The following is a 26830-nucleotide window of genomic DNA, read 5'->3' as shown; positions in this document are numbered from 1 at the left end:
CATCTCCTTTCCCTTTAATTGTCTTTGTCGTCTTTTGTCTCTTCTATTGTTTTGTTCTTGCTGTGTTCTGCTCTTTGCCTTTTCATTCTTGCTCTCCCCACTTTGCTCTCTCTTCCTGTATTTTGTTGTGGCTCATCCCTTTCTTCTACTCTCTCCCCTCCATTTTTCCTTTTGTCTCTCTATCTGTGTCCTCTCCCCCACATGCCAAAAAAGCACAGAGCCCTTCTCTCAATTCTCAGCCCAATCTTCATTATCCGACTTCTTCAATTTACCCACTAATAACCCATTCAGCTCTTCCCGCTTAATCTGTGTTTACCCCCCAACACACACACATATGCTCCCATAATCTATAATTGAATCCTCTCACACCCAGGAGAGCTGCCCTTTTAACACATTGGCGCCTCATAACATGAATACACTCACACATACAGTTGCACTCCCTCTCTGTTTTGCTTTAACCCCATGCACCATGCTAGCTTTGTTGTAGAAGTAATTCCACTCCATTTCGCGGCTCACATTTAATTAGCCGGCCTTGTATCACACTGTGTGACTTCTGTATCGTCACAAAAGCATAGGCAGCTGAGGGGTGGCGACTACAAGACAGGACCGGGCTGCTGGTTGAAAATGGCTTATACATGGCTGTGAATGGGCAACACCAGGCTGCATGCTCGCTTTGGCCCAGCTTGAAAGGGAAAACTGTCTTAGGAAAACACAGCCACTTGTATACTTGTGTAAGTCCTGTCACTTGTTTGTTTCTACTACTGTGTACATAAAGGGAACAAAGGCTCAACATGGAGCCATTGATCAGAAGACAATTGGCAATTCAGAGTACTTATTTATACAGCTGGGGGTTTTGGCATAAAGATCACATGACCATTTCTTTGTAGATCCAGTCATGATCTACGATCTGAATCACAGTTTTCCCATCCCTTATTAAATGTAGGCAAGTTACAACCAAACTATACCATTTCCCCTGGTTCCCTTGGAGGTTTATGCAGTGTGTAATCAGATGTTTAAAAAATCTTAGTCTTAAAATTGATTGTCCTAAATTAAGGCCTTAATTTTCCTTTAAATTGATAATTAATCTTTAAATCTGGCACTCAAAGGTCTTAAAAATTTCACAGACAGTAGGTGATACTGCAGTATTTGCTCTGGAAATCTGTGTAAAAAAAAAATTGGATCAAATGTGTGATTAATGTTTGGCATTTTATTGGGAACTAGTGCGTTGACCCGTGGGGATCCATGGGTTCTAGATGTGGTAGTTTTTATGCTGTTGTGTATTTGTGCATGCTGTACCGCATTTGTCCATCAGTCACCGCCAAAGTGTTCTGGGAATAGCAGTGTGATTGTAAAGCTGTTGTATTCCAAAATTACCAATATCTCCCAAAATATTGGTCCTATCAACTAACTGTTATCCCTAGTCTGTTCCTAGACCACAAATACATAATTGTGCCAAACTGCAGCAGTCAGCTCTTTCCTGATTTTGTGTGAATCCGTGGACACACGCATGCAGAAAGGCCACTTGGCTTTTATAATATAGATAAGTGAAGTCACCAACTATTATTCATGAGTGGAAGGGCTCGGGTATCAGCTTGAACATCAGTAGCAGAAACAGTAGTGTTTTAGAAATGGCAGTAATGTTAGTAATGTTAGCTGGATTGCAACTTGGTTTTGACTGGTTCTAGACAATAACTATGAGGCCTATTGCACTGTTATTTATGTTAATGTAAGGGCTTAAATTTGACCAAAGACTCCTTGAAAAACTGTTTTAAAGTCCTATATTTGGCTTACTCAAACTTGCAGATATCCTGGTAATATGTTTTTGTTATTATGTGACCAGAAACTGCATATTTGCATCATTTTGCGCTAACTTAATTTACAGTCTTGACAATATATAGCTGAAGTAGACAAAAGTTCACAATTTTTCACATACAGCTGCAGAGTTTCTTTTTTTTTTTTTTTTTAATACTCTTTATTTTAATGTTTTGAAACACTTTTACAGTGCATAACAACACTTAATAACAAAAAAAAAAAAAAAAAGAAAAAAAAAAAAAAAGGGGGGGGGGGGGACGACCCACACAATAAAACAAGGGGGATGTTGTTCCTTATACATTCGACAGTTTTTCCATACTCAATCTGATATCAAGAATTTCTGTCCTTGAATATGATCCATTTCTCCCATCTTCGCTTGAAAGTTCCCATCTTAATCCTCAGTTGAAATGTTAATTTTTCCATGGAGTATATTTCCTCTATAATGTCCAGCCATTGTTGTAGTCGTAGAGGGTCACTTTTTAACCAGTTCCTTGTGATTACCTTTTTACAGGCAAGAATTAAAATTTTATATAAGTAAATGTCTTCTCTTTTAATTATGTCATCAGGTATTAGACCAAGGTAGATAGTCTGAGGGTCCATTGGAATTTTATAATTTAAAATATTCTCTATTGTCTGAAAAACATGGTTCCAAAACATTTGCATTTTTACACATGTCCAGAAGATATGCGAGTGATTGGCATTCATGTGTCCACATCCTCTCCAACATTGCTGCTGTTTTCCCAGTTGTTTGCTTTTAATATTTGGTGTAATAAAGAAGCGAATGAGGTTTTTCCAGCCAAATTCTCGCCAACCTTTAGAGCTGGTGGATGTTAGCTGTGTTTTGCACATAGAATGCCACTCACTTTCAGACAGGGTAATATTCAGTTCAGATTCCCATTTCGATTTAACATAATATGAATTCACACCATTACATTTTTGTAGACCCTGATATAATTTAGACACAGTCTTAGTGGGTGTGTGTTTGTAAGCTCCTGTAAAGACCTTGATCAGTTCACTGCCCTCTGATAAGTTACTTTTAATCTCTCTGTCAAAAAAATGTTTTACCTGTAAATATCCATACTGATCCTTATCCTTGAGTTTCTTTTAATTGCTTAGATTGTGGCAGCCTAATTTGTCATGCCAGTCTTTTTTTATAATAATTCAAAAACATTTTCACACTAGCATAACTTGTAAGTATTTGTGTAAATCAGACTCACTGCACATCAGAGTTCAGAAGCCAGACTAGCAACTGATGGACTTATGGTAATTCTTCATCATTATTCTTCAGCAGCAGCAAAACAACACGTTGCACAAACTCTGCAAGTTAATGCAGACTACACCTAAAGTATTAGATGAATGCACTGGATATGTGCAATATTGTCTGTGAAAATTACCCTGGTCAACAGGCCATTTAAAGTTTTGACAGCACTTTAATTTATTATTTTTAAGGACATGAACTGGACAATCCCCCTGACAAATAGACCTTGTGTATGAATTAAAATCAGTTGAGATTGTGAGATATTTCAGTCCAACTGATTCTGGTTAGTCTGAACAGATTCATAAAGCCCAAAAATGTATCTTCCAATAAAGTACATTGAGATTAGGTTCAACACATACAGGACAAATAAGGTTTACATAGTTTTGCATATGTATATGAATACATGTTGATGTTCAGCTGATTAAATGATTAGTGTTTGATGTGTGCGTATGTGTGTGTTTGTCATTGTGTGTGCTGGATGAGGCATCACCACTTTGATCACTAATTCAATCTAATTATTGATTCAGGTCGGTCCAGTCAGTTTTAACTAGAAACCATAAAATCCCAAATTAAAAGACCGTGGAGGCTACCTCCAAGCATTGTTATTGGAGTTCATCATTTATAAGAGCTGTATTATTGAAGTAATTAAAAAATGATTATTTTCCTAGTCTGTTATTCTGTCTAATTGTAATTAATTTCAGTTCATTAATTGTTTTGTCTTTTGCAAATGTTACATAAAAGTTGGCTATATATTAAAATCAACTATCAGTCTGACATCTATCAGATATGACAAGCCATAGCATCAAAGATGGATGTTTAAGAAGCTGCCAATCATTTTTTGCATGGAATTTACCGAAGTAATGAACTGAATAGTTGCAGATTAATTGTCTCTTAATGGACTGTAAGGTGATTGACTAATTGTTATTGCTTGGACTGTCATGACCACATATTGTCTTGCAAGTAATTGAGATGAATGATTTGTCTTGTTTTTTTTTTTTTTGCAAATATTGAAGATTAAGTACAATAATTGAAAAAAGAACATCACACATACACAATTATTAAACAAGTAGCCATCAGCGTTTAATATTTATGAAGAAAAACAGCATTTTTTGCCTATTACATGACACCGCCGATGCTGGTGCCGGTAGATGCTCCTCAAAACAAGGTCAGTTGGATATTAGAGGTTAAATGCCTCGAGATGAGCCTTGAGATAAACCACTCAGGTGCCATTAAACCGTATCAGATGAAGGGGGCACATGGGATGTTATTAAAAGAGCCCCAGTCAAAGCTCAAACTGTGGAATCATGTGCGAATAGAGATGGAAATATGACATTTGTTAGATTTCTTTTTTAATACAGCTGAATGGAAGCAATTATCATGATTATGCAAAAATAATTGCAATTTGCTCAAATAATTGGGATCAGGGGATTATATAATAAGTTTGACAGCCTTAGTCTAAATGCTAGCATGAACAAGGTCTTTCAGCTGTTGGATTTACAAACAGCATTATCTGTGTGTGTTTTAAAGTTGTGTGTGTGTGTGTGTGTGTGTGTGTGAGTTAAATGTGTGTACTTGGAAGGTCCTGTGAGTGCTGACGGTCACTGGCTTAAGTCCAGTCCATGGTGACCTTTTTTGGACTCTGCCCTTATTTCCCCATCTTTTACCACTGATCTGTGAATAATGTCACAAAATGGTGAAATCTGTCTAAAAATGGGCACACTTGCTTTTTCAAGATGGTGGTGGTCTCTTCTACTGTTATTGCTTTAGAGCACCATAGACACAACCTTTGCAGCTTGTCCTGTAGTTTGTGCCATACCTGAAACTTGCCTGGGGGTCTGCATGTCTTATTTAATGTAAGCGCATTTGTATGTATCACCAGAATACCACTGTGACTCTTGCATCATTCTGCGCTCTTTTGTTTCTCCTCCTTTCTCTTAGGTGAAGTCAGTGAAGACGGGTTCAGTGTTCTGGACCATCGGCTGTTGTCTCTCCTATTTCTACATGGTAAGCAAAAATCACATTTACACAAACACTCTCAGTGCATACTCACCATAGTCTGACTTAGACTGATTTGTTTTCAGCAATTGAAAAGCGCACTTGTATTTGGAGCTATTCCAGAACAGGATCGATTCTCAATGATCAGCTGTTCTTCAGAGATGTTACTGATTGAGCCACTGTCATTTGTTCACCGCTGACATGGAAAAAGGGGCGGGGCAGCGTGGCCTGCATTTTCTGCATTATTTGTGTATTTGGACATGACTCATCAGGGGGTTGATGAGAAAAACAAGATAAAAAGATGATCCAGGCGAGCTGCCTCGGCGACAGATTGTTCGCATGTGTGTGAGAGCATGAGCAACTCTGAAAATCTCCAGCTTCTTGCTCATTCCAGGCTAAATCTCTGTGGCCGGCACGGAGACAGATGTCAAATGAAACAGATTACTGAAATCCTGCTTCATCGATCACACAGGGCCAGAGCGGATTGGAGAGTGGGGAGTGATGGAAGGATGAATAGAATAGAAGATGGGGAGAGACAATGGAATAGGGAGAGAGGGGTGGAGAGAGGGTAAGATAAGAAAGAGAAAAGGAGACGGAGAAATAGAGAATGATACGACAGGTGAGAAAATATATTGTGATGTGTAACTTCCTGTCGGTCTCTCTTGCCACACTCCTGTTTTCAGCAGGAGCAATGGGAACACTGAGTTGCTTTCCTTCTTTGTCCTTATTACCTCCTTCTCTCTTTCACACTCTGTCTCCTCAGTGATGTGATTTTCCTCTGTACTGTATCTGCAGCCCACCCACTGTTGCAGATGAGTTTTCTAGCAGCGAGCAACAAACTAGCCTTGTACGTCTCCATCAGCACTACCAACAAGCCAAGCATCCCCACGGTCTACTCGTATTGTTCCTCACTGCTGTACGCGCTGACCCAGCACCTTACTTTTTTTTTTCACCTCATCACGTTTAGCTGTCATTTTAATCAGGATACAGCCAAAGCCACCCCCCCCCCCATGAGGCTCAATCGAATGTGACACTAGTAAGGCAGATATGGAGTAGAAAAGCGAGAGATCCCTGGCTGGATATCAGCATAATCAGAGGAGAGGGAGGACACAGAAGGGCAAGATTAGGAGCAGAATCAGCTCTGCAGGACCCACTGATGGACATAAGCCACAGGGGCCTAGTAGCTGTGCAACGTCCTCCTTTCATCACCCCAGGGGCGAGGGTAGAGCCGGGAGGGTGGAGCGAGGGGAGGACAGCCAAAGCAGATGCATGGATCAGCTGCACCGCCTCCGTACTCATTCCCAAATCTCTGGCTCACTCTTCTCCCTAAAGCCTCTCCTAACCCCGCTGTGGGAAAGCCTGTATGATAGGGCCATGTCAAAAGAAGCTCCTTTTCCCTAATGAAGTATTGATTAAATGCTATAAGCTCAACACTGCACTGCAGGTGAACGCGTCACTTGGCAGGTTTATTGTGAACAGTGTGAAACTGCAACCGGCAGTCACACAAGCGCAGTCTCGCCTGCAGTTGACTCCCATTCAGAAAGAAAAAAACAAAAGGAGTCACCATGTCTCACTCGTTTTCTTTCAGTCCTCTAAAAAGTGCACTGGTGGCATTTTTGTAACTTATTTCTATCTTAATAAGATTCCAGGGCTAATGAACTGTACCAATGTCCTTCATTCTGATGTTGGTTAATGGGCATGAACGAATTATGATTTTTACAATCAATTTGTTTTCATTAAGTGATTTGATCATATGAAAATATGCAATGACAGCTGTAATAATGAGTCACTGTGAGTCCGTATTACATCATACAAGCAACAATCTTGACATTTTGGCTTAATCTTTACACAACAGCATGACATAACGTTGCAGCATTCACCTTTTATATACATTATATAAAGCTGATGTAGTTGTTATTTGTGTTATGTACTGTTCTGTACATAACTATGTGTTTGTATGGAGCTGAAATTGCTTGGGTGCAGTGTGGTCAGGGTTTTCAGTAAATTAGTGCTGGCTTGTTTCAACCCTTTGCTCTTCCCCTTTTTCATCTTGGCCTCCAACTGTGGTCCCTTCTGGTCCTTAAAAAATTGTTTGTTTTTGTTTATTTAATATAGTCAGTAGCATGTATTCACATTAACCAACATACGGACCTGCTTAAACTGAGTGCATGCTGTTTAAATGAACTGGAATCTCATGACTGACTGGTGTTAGGGCAGAATTTCAAAGCACACGGAAAAAAATAGAGGAATTGTGCTGTATATAACATAGTCTATAAATGTTGAACACATGTGTACACACATCCACATTCTGTTCTCCCTGTTCCATGCTGTGTTCTCTATATCCTCTTCAGAGTGCCCCATGGTCATCAGATAAGCTCAGTATGAAATGCAGAAAGTGATAACGGCTAAAAGACTTTGGTCCAAACATTTTCCTCCTGCCCTTAGCTGTTAGCCTGTGGCTCGGTCATAAGGTTAGCTGTTAGAACCATAATTTCAAATGGAGCTTGTTTGTGTCCACATACACACACCCACACACAAATCTGAACACACAACACTCTGGTTTGTCCCACACACTCCCTCCTTTTTCCTCCCGTTGTTTGATGTCTCTGCTGGTCATCTATACTAAGACTCAGGAGGTAAATATGTGTTGGACGGTAGAAATACCTTGATAACACCTTTCAACCCATCATAGAGAAGTCACCGTATGTGATATTTCCTCACACATGCATCCAGTCTTGCCCTGTCAAACTGGAAAATACAGGTGTGATCCTTGTTTTGTAGCAAAAGCAAAGAAACATGACACGATCATTCAGACTAAATCGTTATTCCCCCATAGAAAACTTAGCCTATTTTACAGACATTACAGTTATTAAACATAATTTCATTCAGTGTTTGATCTAATAAGCATTTTGCATTACTGAATGCCACAAACGCCATCTTTTTTCCAACATGCTGTGCATTTCACCTCCCACACATTAGCTGTTCACTAGAAACGAAAAACAAACCTTAAAGAGAATGTTGACTTTTACTTTGAGTCAATAATGCACCTCAGTGATATCTCGGTGAGATCAATAATTTAGAACGGCTTTTTAAATGAGGTTTACCTGAAGAAGCTCTGCTGTGGCAGGCATGGATTCTGTAAATTAACACATAGCTTGGTTTCTCATCTTGTTGGCACTGACATGGGTTTTGCCACCTTTCCTGACATGTTTTTTGTAGGCTGTTGCACTGCTCCCTCCTCAGTGTCTGTGTTAAAGAGCTGGTTTGAGTTCTTCTTTGTTGAAAATTCAGTGTATTTAGTACATTTAAGTGTTATTACGTAGATTGCAGTAGCTTTTAGCCAAATGCAGTTGAGGGAATTTAGATTAAATGCCCTCTCTGTGCTCGTTTCCTTGACTTCCTGTTATTTTACACATTATTTGTTTTTGTGAAAATGTCAGAAGTTAGTCTGGCTCAAAAAAAGCTGAATTTATCTGATCAAGCTCTCTTCTTGTTTTTTGTGTTGAGTCACATATAAATGAGTGACAAATTTATGGACAAACCTGGACGGGTGAGATCTTCCAGGATGATGATGAGAAAATGAATGGTTTAAGTTTAAAATTATTTTTTCATTTTATTTTTTTATTTAGACAGGGACACTGCACAATATATATTAACCTTAAAAAGGAGAGATGTAGTGTGCCAGGTCATAGCACTAGTGCTAATTTCCACCTGTAGTTTCTGGGCAGGCTGATGTTATCATTAAAAAAACAGACATATGGCTTTTACACTCACCTGAATTAAATCCAGTTGAACACCTTTGGGTGACTGTAGACTCGCGTGTCAGAACCCTCCATCACCACCATCATCAAAGCACCAAATGAAGACGTATCGTGTGTAAGAATGGTTTTACATTAAAGGGTTGGTATTGTGGGTTTTTTTTCTCTCTGTGTACGAATGCTCCTGAAATTATTCTGTTCAAATGGTACATGTGCCAGTATGTCGCCTAAACCAACACTTTTGACCCACCAAACCAGGGAACTATTAAGAGATGTTAAAAAAAGTATAGCAGTAAAATAACTTGAAAATGATCAAGATATGCAAGAATACACTATTATGGAGTTTGCTGATAATAGGATATTCTGCTATGATGTTATTATCTAAGTATTAAAAACAACTTGGTGATTGGAAAAAGAAATAACTGGTGGAAGCCTATGTATTTGATTTTAGGAAAATAAGAAAAAAATATAAGCTTTCCTGTTACAAGGCAAGGCAGGTTTATTTATATAGCACATTTCATGTACAAGACAATTCAAAGTGCTTTATATAAAAAATTAAAAGCATTACAGCAGAAGCAATAAAACGTATAAGCATGAGAAAAACAAACAAAAAAAACAAAACAAAATCAGATAAATAGATAAAACAGATAAACAGATAAAACAAATAAAAACTTAAAGCTTCAAAGAATAAAAATTCTATTCAAATGCAGCTGAGAACAGGTGAGTGTTTCAGCTGATCTGAGGCTTTCTGGAAGTTTGTTCCAGACATGTGGAGCATAGAAGCTGAACGCAGTTTCTCCATGTCTGGTTCTGACTCTGGGATCTGACAACAGACCGGATCCAGATGACCTGAGGGGTCTGGTGGGTTCATTCTGAGTCAGGGGGTCAAACAAATTTTATGTCAAAAAGGTGCACCTGAATGCACCACAAAGTCGTTCCTTAACCCAGACTTTCTGCTATGAAGTGTACTATGTGTTGTTTCCCCTATACACACAGTCCTTTTCAATTAGACATTTGTTGTACATCCTATTTAAGTGGCACAAAGTGAGGCACTAGAATCTGTGTTGTAGATATCGTTCATGTAAAATTGGCACTGGTTTTTGGTACCGAGCCCTGGTCCCATCCATCCTGTAGAGCTCTAGAGAATTATTGAATCAATGCCAAGGCACATTGAAGCTGCTCTGACAGCACCTTAGCCACTTAATATTGGATTTTCCTTTAATTTGTCACTGCCTGTTGTTTCCAGACCGTCAGCAACACAGAGCTCATCAGCTGCCCTTGTGTCAACACTGAAAAAAACTTGAAGTTGAAGTTTCTGGTTGTCATTCAAGTCATGGTTCACATGCCACTAATTGGCTGTCACCATGTGAGAGAACAGATGCAAACTGCCAGAAGATAATTGCACCTAACTATTCAGCGCAGCGCTCTCTGTATTGCTAGTTTTTCCTTTCACTCTTTAATGCAGCATATTCATGTTTTTATCTGTTATACATGATGTGCCCCCTTTCCTGTGATTACACAAATGAAATGACTGCTCTTTTCAACGTACTTAGCAGGTGTCTCTGACAAGCTGTTGTGAATAAAGGATTGCTGCTATGCATTCCCTTTTCCTGTTTGATTCACTGTGTTGTCTCTGCCTATTTCTGGAACGTTTTACAACTCTTTTCTCTCTTCCTCTCCAGCCTCTCTCTGAACACTTGGGCTTTTCCTGTATTCTTTTGCTCATGCTGCCTCTCGGTCTAGTGCTCTCATGGTTTCCATTTGCCCTTTGCAGTAGTCAAGTACACACAATTGAAAACGTGTCAGTGATGTTTTTGTGGAGTCACTTAATAGCCCCTACATGTACCACTGCAGTACTAAAGAGGACCTCTAAATGGTTGAGGTATAATTTTAGTGGCGCCTTTAAAGTTATTGGTGCGTCTCCTATTTTACATCTAACACGTAAAGTATGATTGCCTAGTTTTTATAGATTCTAATATACAGTTTTTTTATGGCAGCTTATATTTAATTCATTAAAATGGTTTTACATCAGTCTAACAGGATTTTGTTCAAGGTGTGAAAGGGGATTTAAGTGCAGAGTGCAGGCATGTGAAAAGAGCTGCTCATGTGTGGATCAGTTCACACACAGTTCAGTCCAAACTATGAATGACAATGGATTTTACGATCGTTAAACCCATAGCGCAAGTGTTTTTGTTTTTACTTTATCTGTATTATCTTTTATAAGTCCATTTTTTAATACAAGCGGTTCAATTTTGAAGTCAAATGGGCAAAATGAGAAGGACTGTAGCTTTATTTAAGAAAATACATTCACTGTGGCCCGTGCAGAAGAATGGAACACAGCGGTTGACCGCTGTGGGAGTGGGGATTTATGGCACTTAATTCACAAGCCAAGTTATGTTTGCAGAGGAAAGCACCATTGTGCCAGACTTTAAATCCTGCAGGTTCAGTTGCATTTTCCATGAAACAGCGGCATCACAACTAGATTAGATGCCAATCTGACATCCTCCCTGCTCAGCTCATTTGTAGCACTTAAACAGGAAAACCTCAACTCAGCAGCGCAGCTTTTTTTTTTTTTTTTTTTTTTTTGGAATCAGATAAACTAAGTGATGACTAATCTGCTGAACAGTTTCAGTTGTTTGGAAAAGAAGAAGAAGGTTTGTCCCCATAAGGCTTGACTGACATGTCTATGTGTTATCTGTGTTCCCAGGTGTCAGCATGGGGAGGCTATGTTTTCATTATCAACCTGATTCCGCTGCATGTGTTTGTGCTGCTGCTGATGCAACGCTACAGCAGGAGAGTCTACATCGGTAAGCCGCACACACACACAAAAGCACAAGCAACTTTTAGTGTAACTTTTAAACACCCCCACAGAACTGAAATGGAAACTGACAATTTTTTTTTTCCCTCCACAAATTCCCTCTCATTAGAATAATAACATTAGCCGAAAGCAGCAACAACAGACAAAACTCTTCTACTTCCCAGGTATCTCCCCACATCGTCGCCCTAGCGTTTGACCTTAAACAAGCTCAAATGCCCAATAATGCCTGTTCTCATCTCTCACAACCGTATGCATTTCATCATCGGTGGTACAGACATCCACCACACACCCACGCACCACTTAACAGTAAATGCAGCCACCTGCTACCTGATCCTCTTTCTTTCTTTCTTTCTTTCTTTCTTTATTTATTTTTATTTATTTTTTATTATTATAATTTTTTTTTTTTGTGAACAGCAGAGGCAGAGGGCTAGTGAGGAGAATAGTCTTATTATTTCACATAACATCCCAGTTTCACATGAAAACATGGCAGCTTCAGCACATTATCTGTCAGAACCCAATCCTTCAGACCCTCCACCATACACACCTACTGTCAGCTTAGTCATGGGCTTTGCAGCAGGCACTCATGTTGTGGTCAAGATAAATGATACCATGTCAAGTATCATTTGCACATGATTATATGTTGCACTCACTGTAACTGTAAAGCACAGTCTTTTGAGAGCTTTGAAAATAAATGACGGCCTCTTCACAGTGGAGATAGCAGAGGTAGGTCAAAGCACTCTCAAACCGTTCTTCAGCAGGGAAATTCTACTTGACAGGGAACAGCTGTTAGATGAAGTGAAAGTTTTTTTGTCCCTCAAGGATGTCTCCAAACAGTGCATCACACAGCAACTTCATGTACCTTGGGGGTTCTAATAGAAAGATAGAGATATGTGTTTTTGTAGGACTGTCAGTAAACATCAGTAATATGAATCATCGTTGAAATCATGACATGCCTGAGTCAACTCTGGTTTTGACAACGACATCACATTTTTAAAGTTTTTATAAAACACTGTCATGATACTTAGAGAAACACCACATGAGGAACCTTGCACATCTGTAACCTGATTCTTGTCTTTAATTAACCCTTAGGGTTCCACGGTCACGGCTCCGTGACTGAATCACATGACATTTTCAACACATTGGAGCGTCGGAAGTCGGTCACATCGACCACTGGGGATACTTGCATTCGAAAGTGCGGACTTGAAACACTCTCCCACTTTTTATTTGATGTTGATAGAGCAAATACAACCGGAGATATGAAAGTTTTAAAACCAGAGCAAACAAGCGATATAGCGTTATTATAGTGATATACAGCAAGTGTTATATTTCTGACCATATCTTCGTCATTTTTTGTCTGGAAAAAACTGGCCGAATGTGCGGATTCTAATCCACAGTCTGCATTAGCATAGCAGGTAAGGGTGAGAGTGACCCCGACTTTAACTGGGTGTGAAAACTGGGAGGACCAGGGGTGGGGTGGTGGAGGTGAGAAAACGCCAATGTAAAGATATACTTTTATGTCAAATATTTGAGTATAGTTTTAATTTATTACAATTTTGATTTTATATACCTAATATTTGGAACCAATATTCACTTTTAAAGTCTTTGAAAAGGTTCGTTAAGCATCTTTGTGTTATTTATGCAATGAATTATATAAATTTTTCAAATCTGATTTTCTATTTTTTGCGTGTTTTTTGGACTTTTGTGTTGATATAGTAGGTTAAAGTGAAAAAATAATAGGCAGATGAGATAGATGAAGCTGTGCTGAAAAAAAACATACCAAACATGGGTATAATAAGCTTTTCTTTATGTAGTATATAAAGGCAAAATCAAAAGTACTCAAAAACAGCCTTAAGGGTTAACATCATTGGTGAAAAATACAAAAATTGACTAGGATGACAAGATGTAGTGCAGCGTAATGCAAAGGATTTCATATCCACATACTATACATACCAGGGTACACTGCATTTTCTGTACATTTTCTGAATAATAAATAGCTCATTTAACCACTAGCTTAGATTTTTGCTGTGAGCAGTAATGTAGAAAACTGAGGATATGAGCCATTGAATTTCTGACAGGTGAATCCTAATCTGAATCTGTAATTTCCTCATTCTGTCACTTTCTCTCTTTCATGCTTATGTGCGTTGTCCTCACACAGTACGTGCTGCACGGAAGAACACAAAACATGATCTAAATTATGAACACTATAGCCATAAAGAGTGATGTACAACAGAGCATGATATGAACCACATGATACATATATACCCATCAGCCATAACATTATGACCACTGACAGGCAAAGTGGTATTAATTTTGATTATGTCGTTACAATGGGACCTGTCAGGGGGTGGGAGATACCGTATTAGGCAGCAAGTGAACATTTAGACCTCAAAGCTGAGGTGTCAGAAACAGCAACATTGGCAAGAGTAGGGATCTGAGCAACTTTGACAGGAGAGAAATTTTGAAATCACTGGGTCAGAGCATCTCCAGATCTTGTTGTTCATACCTACCAAAAGTAGCTAAAGAACAACAACCAATCTAATTAAAGATCTCAACCATTAGAGCATTTATGGAAGCAGAACGTTATTATTCATCCATCTTCTAATCCTCTTTGTCCTTGAGAGTGTTGCGGTGGTGCTGGAGCCTTTCCCAGCTACCTATGGGCGAAGGTGGGAGAACGTTTTACCATGTGAGTCCAGTATTATGTAGGTTCCTCTTTTCCCACAAAATAGTTCTGACCCGAGGCCTAGACTCCATCAGACCTCTGAAGGTGTGCTGTGGTATCTGGACCAAGATATTATGGTGCGCTCCAAAGTGCTGGGAGGTGGAATGTATCCCACCTGAAGTTAACTACATCCCATCTCAAAGCGTTCCAGACAATCCATGTTGAACATAAGCAACAAATATGGAGGACCGCAGATCTAAGCTCCTATTTGCTTTCTTACTGAAGAAGCATTTTGACTGTCAACAGTACAGTGTTCTCATATACACAAATGAGATGGACGAGGTGAAACAACAGATAAGCTAATTATACATTGTGAAGTTTTTTTTTCATTGTTGTGTTGACGTCACATAGTTCACGGTGAGGTCGGGATAGTTTGATCTGACCCCACTTTGCAACTTGGACCTCCAGCTTTGACGGGCATTGCAATGCATTTTCCCTAGTTGGATGTCAGAAACTTCCCACCTCCCAGCCCTTTGGAATGCACCATTAGTAGCAGATCCCTGAATTCTTGGAAGTAGAGAGGTGGACCTCCATAGATTGGATTTATAAGTCCAACACCTCCCACAGATGCTCAGCTGGTCTTAGATTGGAATGTCCTTCCTTAGCCCACTTTTGGTTGGTAATAACCACTGCAGACCAGGAACACCCAGCAAGACCTACAGTTGTCTAGATGCTTGGACCCAGTCACCACCATTACAATATGGACCTGGTCAAAGTCAGTTTCTTACTTTGCTTGTGCTGCTGCTTCCCACACATCAGCTTCGAGAACTAAATGTTCATTTGCTGTCTAATATATCCACCCTAGTGAAACATACCATTGAAATTAAAGAGTCAATATCATTACCAATTCTCCTGTCAGTGATTGGAATGTTATGGCTGTTCAGTGGATCCTCCTGTTGCACATCCTCTGTTCTAAATGACATCCTTGCCCTGTCTAATGTAGCTGACTTCTCTACTGACTGTGCTCAGCGGTGGACTAGTTACTATAAAACATTTTTTTTCTTCAACTTCGGGAAGCCCTGATGTGTTCCAACTTTGGTGCTGAGCTATAACATCAAAGGTTACATAGAAGTGCTGGGTTCAGGTCTCACTGGAGTGATAAGTGTCGTTTTTTGTCATTCTTGTAGTACTGCATGGAAGAGAGGGGAAAATATGAGAAGATCCAACATAGAGGAGTTACATATAGAAAATAAAAACCACAAACTGGCAAGGATAACCTCCCACCTCCGAGTCCAATAAAAATAGAAGTCCGGAAAAATTAGCTACTCATTCGACTTTGAAAATCCTGCAGCTTTTCTTTCCTGAACCCAGTGTCTCTCAGTCACTGTGAGGGAACAAATGCAAAGGAAAAGAAAGTAGTTTAATAAAATACCTTGCAGTCTGTGTTCCCTTGCAATTCATCTCCCTCTGTCTTGAGTCAATAGCAGATGTGTGTGAAAGAGATTGCTGAGGGCAGTCGCAACTACTTCAAAAATGAGGCACACTCTTCAGGAAGAGTATGAAATCTTAATTAAGCTGGTGCGTCTGCGAATCGCTCCCCCCCCAGCTACAAAGGTGGGAGTTGTACTGTTCTCAGCACCATCGTCTCACTCTAGGCCTCCCCACCACACAGAGCCGAGCCAGCTCCCATTTTCTCAGTAAATGACATTAGATTAGGTATTTTGTATTTACTTCCTCTGAGGTGCAGCAGTGAAAATCAATAGACTTTAAATACCTCTATTGAACTTGATTTCCCTGAGTGGGACTCAAACTGGCATGGTGCTGCACAATAGACGTAAAATAATTTACCTGGATTGTTTGATTTCTTATCTGGTCTAATCTCTCTCTGCTTCGTTCTCTTGTCTCTTCACAGCTTACAGTACTTTCTACATCGTGGGCCTGGTATTATCGATGCAGATCCCCTTCGTCGGCTTCCAGCCAATCAGGACCAGCGAGCACATGGCTGCAGCCGGTAAGAGACTAGCTCTGCCTTCCCATTGCATTCTTCTTGGGAGAAAAAAAAAAACTGTTCTAAAATGTCCTCAAGAAATTCAGTTAGTTATTGAATTGACCATTTCTATGACTCACTCGTTTCCAAGTTGGAACATAGTCAAACCTTGTCTTATATGAAATTTGATGTTACACAGTTGTATTTGCTGTACCTGAGGCCTTCATCTGAGCCTGTTGTTGCTCTTCATCAATGACGGATGAAGAGCAACTTGGTTTCAAGTAGAGGTATAGTAGGGCTGCACGATTAATCAGTTTTAAATCAAAATGGGATTATTTAATTAGGACGACGTGTAAAAAAGAGTTATCGTCAAATCGAATTTCATCTCTTGTGTCACTGGTCTGCGCACCTCTGGGCTACCGTAGGCTCCTCCTCCAGGCTACGGTAGGCCCCTCCTCCTAACTGTGAGAGTGGTCTCCACAGTTTTTGGTCTCCACACACCAGTACAAAAATGCTGTTTGCTAAGGAGAGTGAGAAGTTTGTGGCTAAAAATAGCTAGAGCAAGTCGGTTGTGTGGAATTGGTACGGCTTCGAAGTTTCCAATGAAGACCAAACATTTCTCGCTGCAAACTCAGCCTGAAGGCAGTATCAGTCACAGACAGCAGCACAACCAACTTATTTCAGCCCCTCAAACTTCATCACACACACAAAATCGAGTTTTTAGAGGAAGAAATCTGGATTTTATGTTTGGCCAAAATTGTGGAGCCCTGAGCTACAGGGTGGGGAAGCAAAATTTACAATATTTTGAGGCAGGGATTGAAAGACAGTGTATGACCAATTAGTTTATTGAAAGTCATGAGAATTTATTTGACACAAGAAAATTTACATAACAGAAAATGTTTTTATTCTATGTGTCCTCCTTTCTCAATAACTGCCTTCACACGCTTCCTGAAACTTGCGCAAGTGTTCCTGAAATATTGGGGTGACAACTTCTCCCATTCTTCTTTAATAGTATCTTCCAGACTTTCTCGTAATAGTTTTGCTCATAGTCATTCTCTTCTTTCCATTATAAACAGTCTTTATGGACACTCCAACTATTTTTTAAATCTCCTTTGGTGTGACAAGTGCATTCAGCAAATCACACACTCTTTGACGTTTGCTTTCCTGATTACTCATATGGGCAAAAGTTTCTGAAAAGGTATGGATAATAGTGTTAGGTATGATTATGACATCAATATATGTTTGGTTTCAAAACAATTGACGTAGTGCCTGCTGAGAAAAAACAACTAAATGTTCATTGTAAATTTTGCTTCCCCACCCTGTATAGTTAGGCATACATGGATACTGTACATATGTGCAATATTATACAAGTTTCATAACATTAAAACTAGATCATAGCCATAAGAAATCAAATATAATCAAGAAGTTTTGCCATGAGTCATCAGTATGGAATTAAATCATGCCAAACATCTACAGTCAGATGTACCTGTCTCCCAAGTCTCATGAAATTACTTTGAATTAGGGATGGACCAATATTCCACCCAAGGCAATATCTGCACATCAGTCAATATTCAATATGAGCATATAAATGTAATTTCACTGATGGCAGTGGCTAACACACCAATCAGCCTTAACATTCTGACCACTGACAAGGGAAGTGGTAATTTAGGACATTTTGTGATTGAGTCCAAGCAGTGGGACCAAGAAACTGAAATCCCCTTTTTTAAGCATTTGACAGTTTAGCCAATGACTGAACAAGGCAGGACATCTAACATACACATAAAACAACTTTTAAAGTGTCCAGTGCATATACACTTGTCTACCATAGTCTACATAGAAATGTGGCAGTAATATTGAATTCACCCCCCCCCCCCCTCAAAAAAAATAAATAAATAAAAACAGTTGTTGAGTGAGTCGTAAAGGGCAGCCTGTCATCATTTAAAAAGCTGTGATGTTTGGATAAAAACTCTGTTGGCAGATTCAGTGTCTTTGATTGTGTGTTTGTACCCAATATACAATTTTATTTTGTCTGCATCTAAAACATATGTTAAATGTAAACAAAAAGTGAACCAAACAGCTCGTTGAATGCTGGGAGCTTAAAGTTAGTTTGAGCTGGAAGAGAGCCAGCATTAGTGAGGATTGTGTCTGTGTAATGTAAAAAGAGGTCAATCCTGCTGCTACACAAAAAATACAGCTGCAGATTTCTTGAGTGCTTTAGCGTCTATTCCCGATTGCTGTGATTTTTGGCCCGACAAACTTCTTCTGCAGACGGAATATGTTTTCAGCCAGATTCTTGCAGCCTTCCCATATTTTACCTTATTGGCACCAAACAATACCTAAGGCTTGTAGTAGTAGTTGTAGTGAAGCATGAAAAGGATTTGTTGTTTGTATTTATTTGAACCAATCAGTGTTTTTCTTTTCCCATAATAAGAAGGGTTCAGTCAGACCTTTCTCCTGCATCAAAGTATGGAGAGTTCTGACAATGTGAGGCCAATGCTACATTTACTGCCCGTTTGCTACTAACAAGAATAAAAGAAGTCCAGTATTACAGACTTTTGTTGTGTATCTTGAATTCTGACAAAATTGCATCGCAGTGATATTTATCTCTATTAAATACAACAATTTCTTCAAGGAACATAAATAAACTGGCTGTCTCTTCATGTATACAAATGCATTTAAATAGAAAGTGGAGATTGTAGGTCAGGACTTTTATTTCAGTTCTCAACCTGCTCAGATCACTTAAGCACAGCCAGCAAATTTATGCCTCAAAACACAGGGGGAAGGTTCAGGCTCTCCTTTGCAGTTTATGGATTAAAGGTATGACTTTACATAAGCTACTAGCTTGTTATCTAAATCACCTTACAGCAGTTTGGATACACACACTTAAAGACTGGTCGACTGCAGCGGGGCTTGAATCCCCTTGCTCTGGCAGTGTTAGTCATGCTCTGTCTGTACAAGAACACAAGCCCTTTAAGAATATTTACAAAATAGAAATAAGTAAGCAGCTATATGGGTTTTAGCACTTTAAGTACTTTTCATTTTTGGCTTGTGTTTATCAAACCTTGTTCAGTTTCGCCTCTCAAGACTGGGCCCATCTGCTGCCTGACAGCACGGATGGGTGCGCATTCATGTGTCTGATCCTCGTGTTCATTTACATCCAGATTGGAACTAGAGTCGTTGGCATATTTAAGAAGGCTTAGCCACACCTTTATGAGATTTCTCTTAGCACCGTAGCAGGTGAGCAAAGAATTTCCCTGTTTTCTGGATGTCTACAACACAAACATTGCATAAGGTTCTGAACGATAGTGCCACTAAAATCATCTCTGCCTGTCTCCGTTGGCGGTTTTCTACTCCCTCTGTCTCTCAAAGCACGAGTGTGGTTTTATGTCGCCAGGGTAGCAGCTGCTCTGAACATCTGGTGGTAGCATTCAGGGAGCACAGTGGGAGTTTGGAAGAGAGTGAGAGAGCCACGAACCTGTCGGTACCGTTGAGATGTTAGCCCCCAAGGCAGGCACGAACTGTGGCACAGAGTGACAAGCATGTTAGCGCCATACCGGCTTTCCCCAAGACAGGCAGGGCCATAACCTTGGAAATGGGTGAAACCTGCTGCGGGTGGTGGTGGGCAAGCAGAGGAGCAGGGTGATTTCATGCAAGGTTTGTCAAAGCATGGGAGGTGACGAAAGGGAATGAAACCTGGCCTCTTTTCAATTTTTTATTCGATTTCACCAGCCAAACACAGACACTAGAGAAAACTGCGCAGAGGAAGTGACAGAGCAAAAGAGCAGAGGAAAGAGGAGTGTGACCAAAGCAGCTGAAAATGAAAGACAAGGCGAGGGAAAGAGACGGGCTTATTTACACAAACATGCCTCATGCATTTGAAATATGCCGTCCCTCAGTAATTTGTCTTTGCATCTGCATGAACAGCCAAAGGCACAATCATGAACTGCTTATCAAAAATTCTGCCAAATCGACAGCGGTGCTTCGTAACCATGAATCTTCCTTTGCACCCTGCAGGAGGCTGCAAGAACATGGCCTCTTCAAAATTCTACGCAAGTTTTTGTCGTATGATTACTCATTGTTTTGTTTCTGTCTGGCTTCTCTCAGGTGTGTTTGCACTTCTCCAAGCCTATGCCTTCCTGCAGTACTTGAAGGACAGGCTGACCAAACAGGAGTTTCAGACACTTTTCTTCCTTGGAGTGTCTCTTGCTGCAGGCGTGGTCTTCCTCACAGTGATCTATCTCACATATACAGGTGTGTATCAGCACATGCATGATTTCACAGTTGTGCACGTAGTACAAATGCTCAGAGTTTACAGCTGTATTGAAGGTTTGATCAGCATGACTTGTCACATTACTGTCTGTAAATATGTTGTCAAACTTGCCCCCCCCCCCAGGGGTGCTTTTTCAACACTAGCAGTTATTGGCATACATTGGTTGTACGACTTCACATATCTGCATTGTACGGTATTTTCGCAACGCTACTTTTATTATAATGAAGAGTACTTAAACAAGCTAATGTGAGATACACAGACCTGAACATTGAAACAACACTATATTTCCACAGACTGTGTACCTCGTTGTTTTACACTACATAGATCCATACCATGGTATTATGAATTTTTCTCTTTCAAATAATAAACTCATAACCAGTAATTTTGACAGTCGATTAAAATAACATGTAATCTCCACATGGATTATTAGCTGATAGTTTACATTATAGTTCTGTTAGCTTAGCTCTGGTTTTAGAACACAGATCACCACTGTCTGTACAATGTGTGTTGTCAATCGCTGCACTAAAGATCTGCTAGTCTGAATTGTTGGTCAACAAATGGCAATTTAGCAAAGATGATAACATCACATAATAACTATATACCCTCATAAGCCTCATAATCAAATTCACCCATGTAGAAGAAACACTGAAATTTCAGCATCTAAGTCCATTCTTTTCTATGTCCAGTGTTGAAAACAACAACAGTGCTTCTAGGTTTTATCACTTTCATTTTCTTTGCCTCTTCAAGGTGTTTCTTATTGGTTCTCATCACCCTCTGACATTCATGTCAAAGGCTCCATGGTTTTACTCCCTGGCACTAAAAGAGGAAGGAATGGCAACAAACGCACACAAAAAATAGCATCGTATTTGCCTCAGCTGTCAGATAAATTACTTTAAACATAGGTATCGGTTTTAACCCAGAATCTCAACTGGTGCATCCCTGAAGTGAACCACTTACCTCTCCAGCAGAAAACAGGCCAACTTGGCACCACTGTTCACCCACTTCAGTGCTCGCCCACGGGTGAAAGCCAACACCACATTCACTCTTGGGTTGGAATGAGCTTTGTCTGCTTGGCATTTTGCCTCACTCTATTTGCATTCTGGGGTTCTGTGTCCACCATTTTCATAGCTGTTTATGGTCTGGAACCCAAACTGCTGCCCTCACACCCTCTGTGCTGTTATTGGGTGGGGGCTACACACCCATTGATCAAAGGTTGTAGCCTACAAACATGCTGAACACAGCAAAATGGGAAAATACAAGCAGAGGGCAAGGTCTCTGCAGGTAAACACATAACATACGGCTCTAATGGGTCAGAAGTGATGATTGAGGGGGACTACCTTTCTGTGTTAGGACTGTTCTGCTTCAAAAACTAAATAATTTATAGCATTATCAGCCCAGTTTCAGCCATAATATTTTATGTAGGGCAATATTGAGAAAGCTTTCTGGGTTTTATGCAGGTGCTCATACAAATCAGATGCAGCAACATAGCTAATTTCTAAGGTACACAAGATGGTGAGGTTAAGAGCCCAGTACCACTGTGTGGGATCATCCTCTAGTAATGGAATTTAAACAGGGCTACTGCAAAGGCAAACTATTTAAACAACATCTATTTTCAGCCATATTTCTCCTTCTGCTGCCCTGTGAGTATTGATGTCAAATTCACTTACTGTTACACACAATGACCTTTAAACTATACAGAATATGTTTATGTTTTCAGTCCCCATCTGTTTGGCCCTTCAGTAGCATAATGTGCTAGAAAATAACAAATATTGAATTTGGCAGAAATTTCGTGGGTACATAGGCCTTTTGTGAAAGGATCAGTAGACTAGATTCTGGTGGTGATCCAGATCTGGGATTTCAGCCATTGGAGAATTTGATTTATCTAAAGTACCAGTGCACTCAGACAGTATTCCCGACAGTCTGCCCTCCAGGCCATCCCAGTGGGCACTAAGCAGCATTTGGTTAGCACGCCATTTTGTCCAAAAATGAAACCTAGTAGGCATTTTGTATCTGAATATGAAATGTATGAGAGCTACAGCTGTTTTTTTGTTTTTTTTACTTTTATTCTAACCTTTTTAAAACCCTTTTACAGCACAGTGACAACATAAACAGAGCACAAACAACAAGGTTGGGGGGGGCAGTCCATATGTGTTCATCTGCTTTTCCACATCAGATCTGGTAACAAGAACTAGTGTCCTTAAATGTGGTCCATTTCTCCCATCTTTGATTTAAAGTTCCCACCTTAATCCTCAGATGTTAAGATTAATTTTTACATGGTATATATTTCCTCTATAATATCCAGCCATTGCTGTGGTCGAAGAGGGTTTTTAACCAGTTACTTGTGACAACCTTTTTGCAGGCAAGAATTATGAGAGCTACAACTTTAAAAGTCACTGAGCTCTCAGCAGTGGAGGACAGTTAGCTGCTGAATTTTCTTATTCATAAAAGTTTGACTTGAGTTTCTTATTTCGACTGGCCTGGTTGATCCCAGATGCACACAGCCAGCTGCTTGAACTTTGCCCTTGTTAATGTTTTTCCAATTACTTAGCACAGCCTTAGTTTAGGGCCACAGTGGAAGGCTGGAGGTTTCAGCCTTTTAAATGTTACCTCCGTGGGCTTTATTGATTTTTATTTGCCTTCTGCTTAAGTATGGTACTTCAGATTTTCAGAATCATGAACCGGTTTAACTTGCACCCTTAGCCTACCAATTGTTTAATAATTTAACAAACCTGTCAACAGCATTTCACTTGCTTACTGGCTGCTTTTGTTTTGAAGGAGGCGGATTATATTTACTTGTAGGCAAAGAGCTCACTTAGCTAGAATTATGCACAACTTGCCTGCTGTGGATAATGGGCTTTAATAAATGTGTCAGCCTCGGTAATGTGGCTGTGGTTTATTTGGTCTGACCCTTAAGCCAAGAAATTATTTACTTAGAACAATGTGACATACTGTCAGTGCAGATTATGTACATCAGCAGAACATTGACACCTTACATCTCATACTGGTGTCCCAGTATTGGTTGCGTGGCTTTTGGAGCTGATTGGTCAGTCATGTGGATGCTGACATCAAGTTCAGCGAGCCTGCTGGCTTCAACTGGGCGTCTGGTAAACGCTGTGATCTGTCAGCCATCTGAATTGAGCTGTGGGAGTCAGTGGCTGTTTGGTAATCTGCCAGTTTTGGAGTGAAGCTTTGCGTGTCCTGCTTTGGTCTGTTAGATGTTTTCATTTCATAAAGCTGCTACAGCGTAGTGGCTGGGTGGGTTTTTAACAGTGAGCCAAGTATTGATTGGTTAAATCAGTGTCATCCTTTAGATCACCTCACGGAACAGCTGCCTCGTTGTATTTCTGCCGCTTTTTCATGTTTTTTTTTTGTTGCCGGCTTCAGAGCTTTTTTTCTATTAAGTGTTGTGTTTTTTTTTTTTGTTTTTTTTTCATATGTTATTAAACTAATTAGTTGCATTCCGTTTAAAAGAGCAACAAGGCAAATGATCGTTACACAGGCTGATGCAAACACATACCAAATGTAAAATGTGAAGCCTAGGCTTTTGTTTGTGTTGTCAGAACATACGTGTGTGTCTGTGGGTGAGTGTGTGTGTGTCTGTTTGTGTCTGCGCAAACCCCCAGGCAACATTTCAAAGCTGAAATGTATTCCACATCAAAGCTAAACCAAAATAAGACATTTGTATGCACACATAAAATGCCCTGTGCAGTCTCATTTGCAGCTTAAATGGTTTCAGTTACATTTATAAACAAGTCAATTCCAGTAATTAAAAACAGTCAATAGGAGACAGTTTTAGCCATGACACATGAGTTTTTTTATTTTTATTTTTTTTCTTGGGGTGAGGCTTGGTTGTCAAAATGATCTTCTTTACATTAGCTTTGCCTTGGCATAGATATTAGTTTTTACCCTCGGTCCTCGCTGAAGGGGATTGTCATCAGTCCATTGTCTGTCCTTAAGTGCAAAAACTTTGGTGTGGACTGAAGGCCGAGGGTTTTTAAGTACAGACATGTTATGTTTTGTTTTGTTTTTAAGACATCAGACTATGTCTGCTGAATCTTCAATGTGTGATGGTTGGGTCTACATTCAGATTTTTGATTCTGGGCTATAAAATAAACTGGCATAATTAACTACCGTATTTTCTGGACTATAGAGTGCACCTGACTATAAGCCGCAGGTGTCCACATTGTAACATGAGATATTGACACAGAAAGATGGTAAACAGAAAGATTATTTAAATATTTATTTATATACCTTAACTGCTTTTTTCCAAACAGTGCCTGTAACACGGCAGTAACTGGTTAAAAAACCCAGAAAAGTCACTGATCGCTAGCTTCATCTTCCTTCTATGCACTGAAACCCCTGAAGTCGTCTTCTTCAGTGTTGGAGTTGAACAGCCTCAGAAAGGTTCCGTCACACACCTTCTCAGTCTCTCTTCTGTTGTCGCTCTCAATGGCACTTACGTGCAGCAGCTTTATTTCCTTCTTGGACAGACAGATCGATTGCTTTTAACTTAAAAGCTGCATCATATGCATTTCTTCATGTGTTTTCCATATTGAGGGTTTGTGGAAAATGATTGTTAAAAGTTAAGCTTAAAACTTCTCTTCGCATCACCTCTTCTACCTGTCTGTCTCGCTTTTGCGCTTCCTGCTAGAGTGCCCCCTGGAGGCCATTAGCCCATAAAAATCTATACTTGAGCTGCATCGTTGTATAAGCCGCAGGATTCAAAGTGTGAGAAAAAAGTAGCGGCTTATAGTCCAGAAAATACAATAAATGGACTAAATACAATATGTAATGTTATGTTTTTTTGGTTTATCTAACAGGATGCATGTGGATCCTTTAAAAAGTCTTAATTATAGCCTTGGTTATCCTTTAAATTGGTCGTTAATCTGTAAATCTTGAACTCAAGGACACAATAAATGATATTACTACAATTACTGTGGAATTTTATCATAATGGAGATGTGAATGAGTGGAGCCACCAACCATCATTCATGGGGGCGGGGGGGTTAGGTATGAGCTTTAGCAGCTTTGACGTCAGTAGCAGTAACATTAGTCATGGAGACATGGAAATAAAATGTCAGCTGGATGGAAGAAAGGTTAAATGGTGTTAAATTTGGTGAAAGTTGCCTTGAAAAATGTCTTAAAAATGCATACATTTGTCTTCCTCACACCTGCAGATACCTTCTGGAAGTCTAATCACCTTAAAGTGCTATGAAAAGCTATGAAACAAGAAAACTGCCGATATCTGCATTTTTCCCTCTTTTACTTTATTTCACTAGTTGTTGTTTAAAACAGTATATCAGTATATAAGTGTTTGATGAATCATTTATTGTATGGGTTATATACTAGTCCAAGTGCATAAAGGAGGGAGTTACAGCTGTCAACAAATACATTAGTAAACACTTAAATGTGCTTACACTTACATTATAGTCTTATTATTTAGCTGTAGAGTCTAATCCATTCGTTGCCAGGGGAAACATCATTCCAAACTATTTTATCCATCAATTTTTGTTTCAGTAATTTTGCAAATGTTTTTTTCCCCCCTCGTATTTGATGGTGAATTGGGTTTTGGATTGCTGTAAAAAAGCTATTTCCTCCATAACCGTTTGGGAACAGACATTATTTGCTAAACAATTAGACTGTACAATAATCAGCTGAATGTTAAAAATAATCCTCAATTGCAGAGTTTTTATGCACTGTCACTATGTCTGTTTTCTTTAAGACAGTCGCACCAGGCTCGTGAACCGCTGCAGATTCATTGCATCCAAAGGTTTGAATGCAGATCATTGAGAGGCATGCTATCGCTATTGATTGCATTTTCTTTTTTTAGGTTACATCGCTCCGTGGAGTGGTCGTTTCTACTCGCTCTGGGACACCGGGTAAGCTCTGCTGACCTTCACACTCCCACCATCGATGAAACACTTGTTCAATTGAGTGTGTGTGTGTTTTCCAAGACAGCTATAAAACCCCTCGAACGGTCCCAAAGGGGGAAACCGTAGAGCATTGGCTCTGTGTTGAACTATTGTCTTACTTCTAAATTGTACCAGGCACCCTGTGTTCTCCAAATGCACTGCAACGTGTTTGATATTTCAGCACACCCAATCAATTCTCTCTCCCCCCGTTTGCTGACTGAAGCAGAATGGGATGCCTTTTTTTTGCTTTTCCTTTCGAGGCTGATACTAATTCCTTAATGCGCTGTGTGTTTTCTCTTTCCCAGCTGTAATCACAAAACACTTTAGAGGGAAATATTTAAAACTGCATAGAAACTGCT

The 26830-nt window shown here is 39.7% G+C and overlaps 1 protein-coding gene across 2 annotated transcripts in view; it reads left to right on the top strand.

Moving 5' to 3' along the window:
- stt3b (STT3 oligosaccharyltransferase complex catalytic subunit B) overlaps positions 1-26830 on the top strand; it is a 108480-nt gene that overhangs the window by 61419 nt on the left and 20231 nt on the right. For both annotated transcript variants that reach the window (XM_030148244.1, XM_030148245.1), the window contains exons 4-8: positions 5009-5074; positions 11531-11630; positions 16216-16314; positions 20395-20541; positions 26390-26438. In XM_030148244.1, the coding sequence (XP_030004104.1) occupies positions 5009-5074; positions 11531-11630; positions 16216-16314; positions 20395-20541; positions 26390-26438 (461 nt within the window). The remainder of the gene's footprint in view (positions 1-5008; positions 5075-11530; positions 11631-16215; positions 16315-20394; positions 20542-26389; positions 26439-26830) is intronic.

Source organism: Sphaeramia orbicularis, chromosome 11 (genome assembly GCF_902148855.1).
Source record: "Sphaeramia orbicularis chromosome 11, fSphaOr1.1, whole genome shotgun sequence".
Classification (NCBI taxonomy): Eukaryota; Metazoa; Chordata; class Actinopteri; order Kurtiformes; family Apogonidae; genus Sphaeramia; species Sphaeramia orbicularis.
This window is presented reverse-complemented; position numbering and strand designations above follow the sequence as displayed.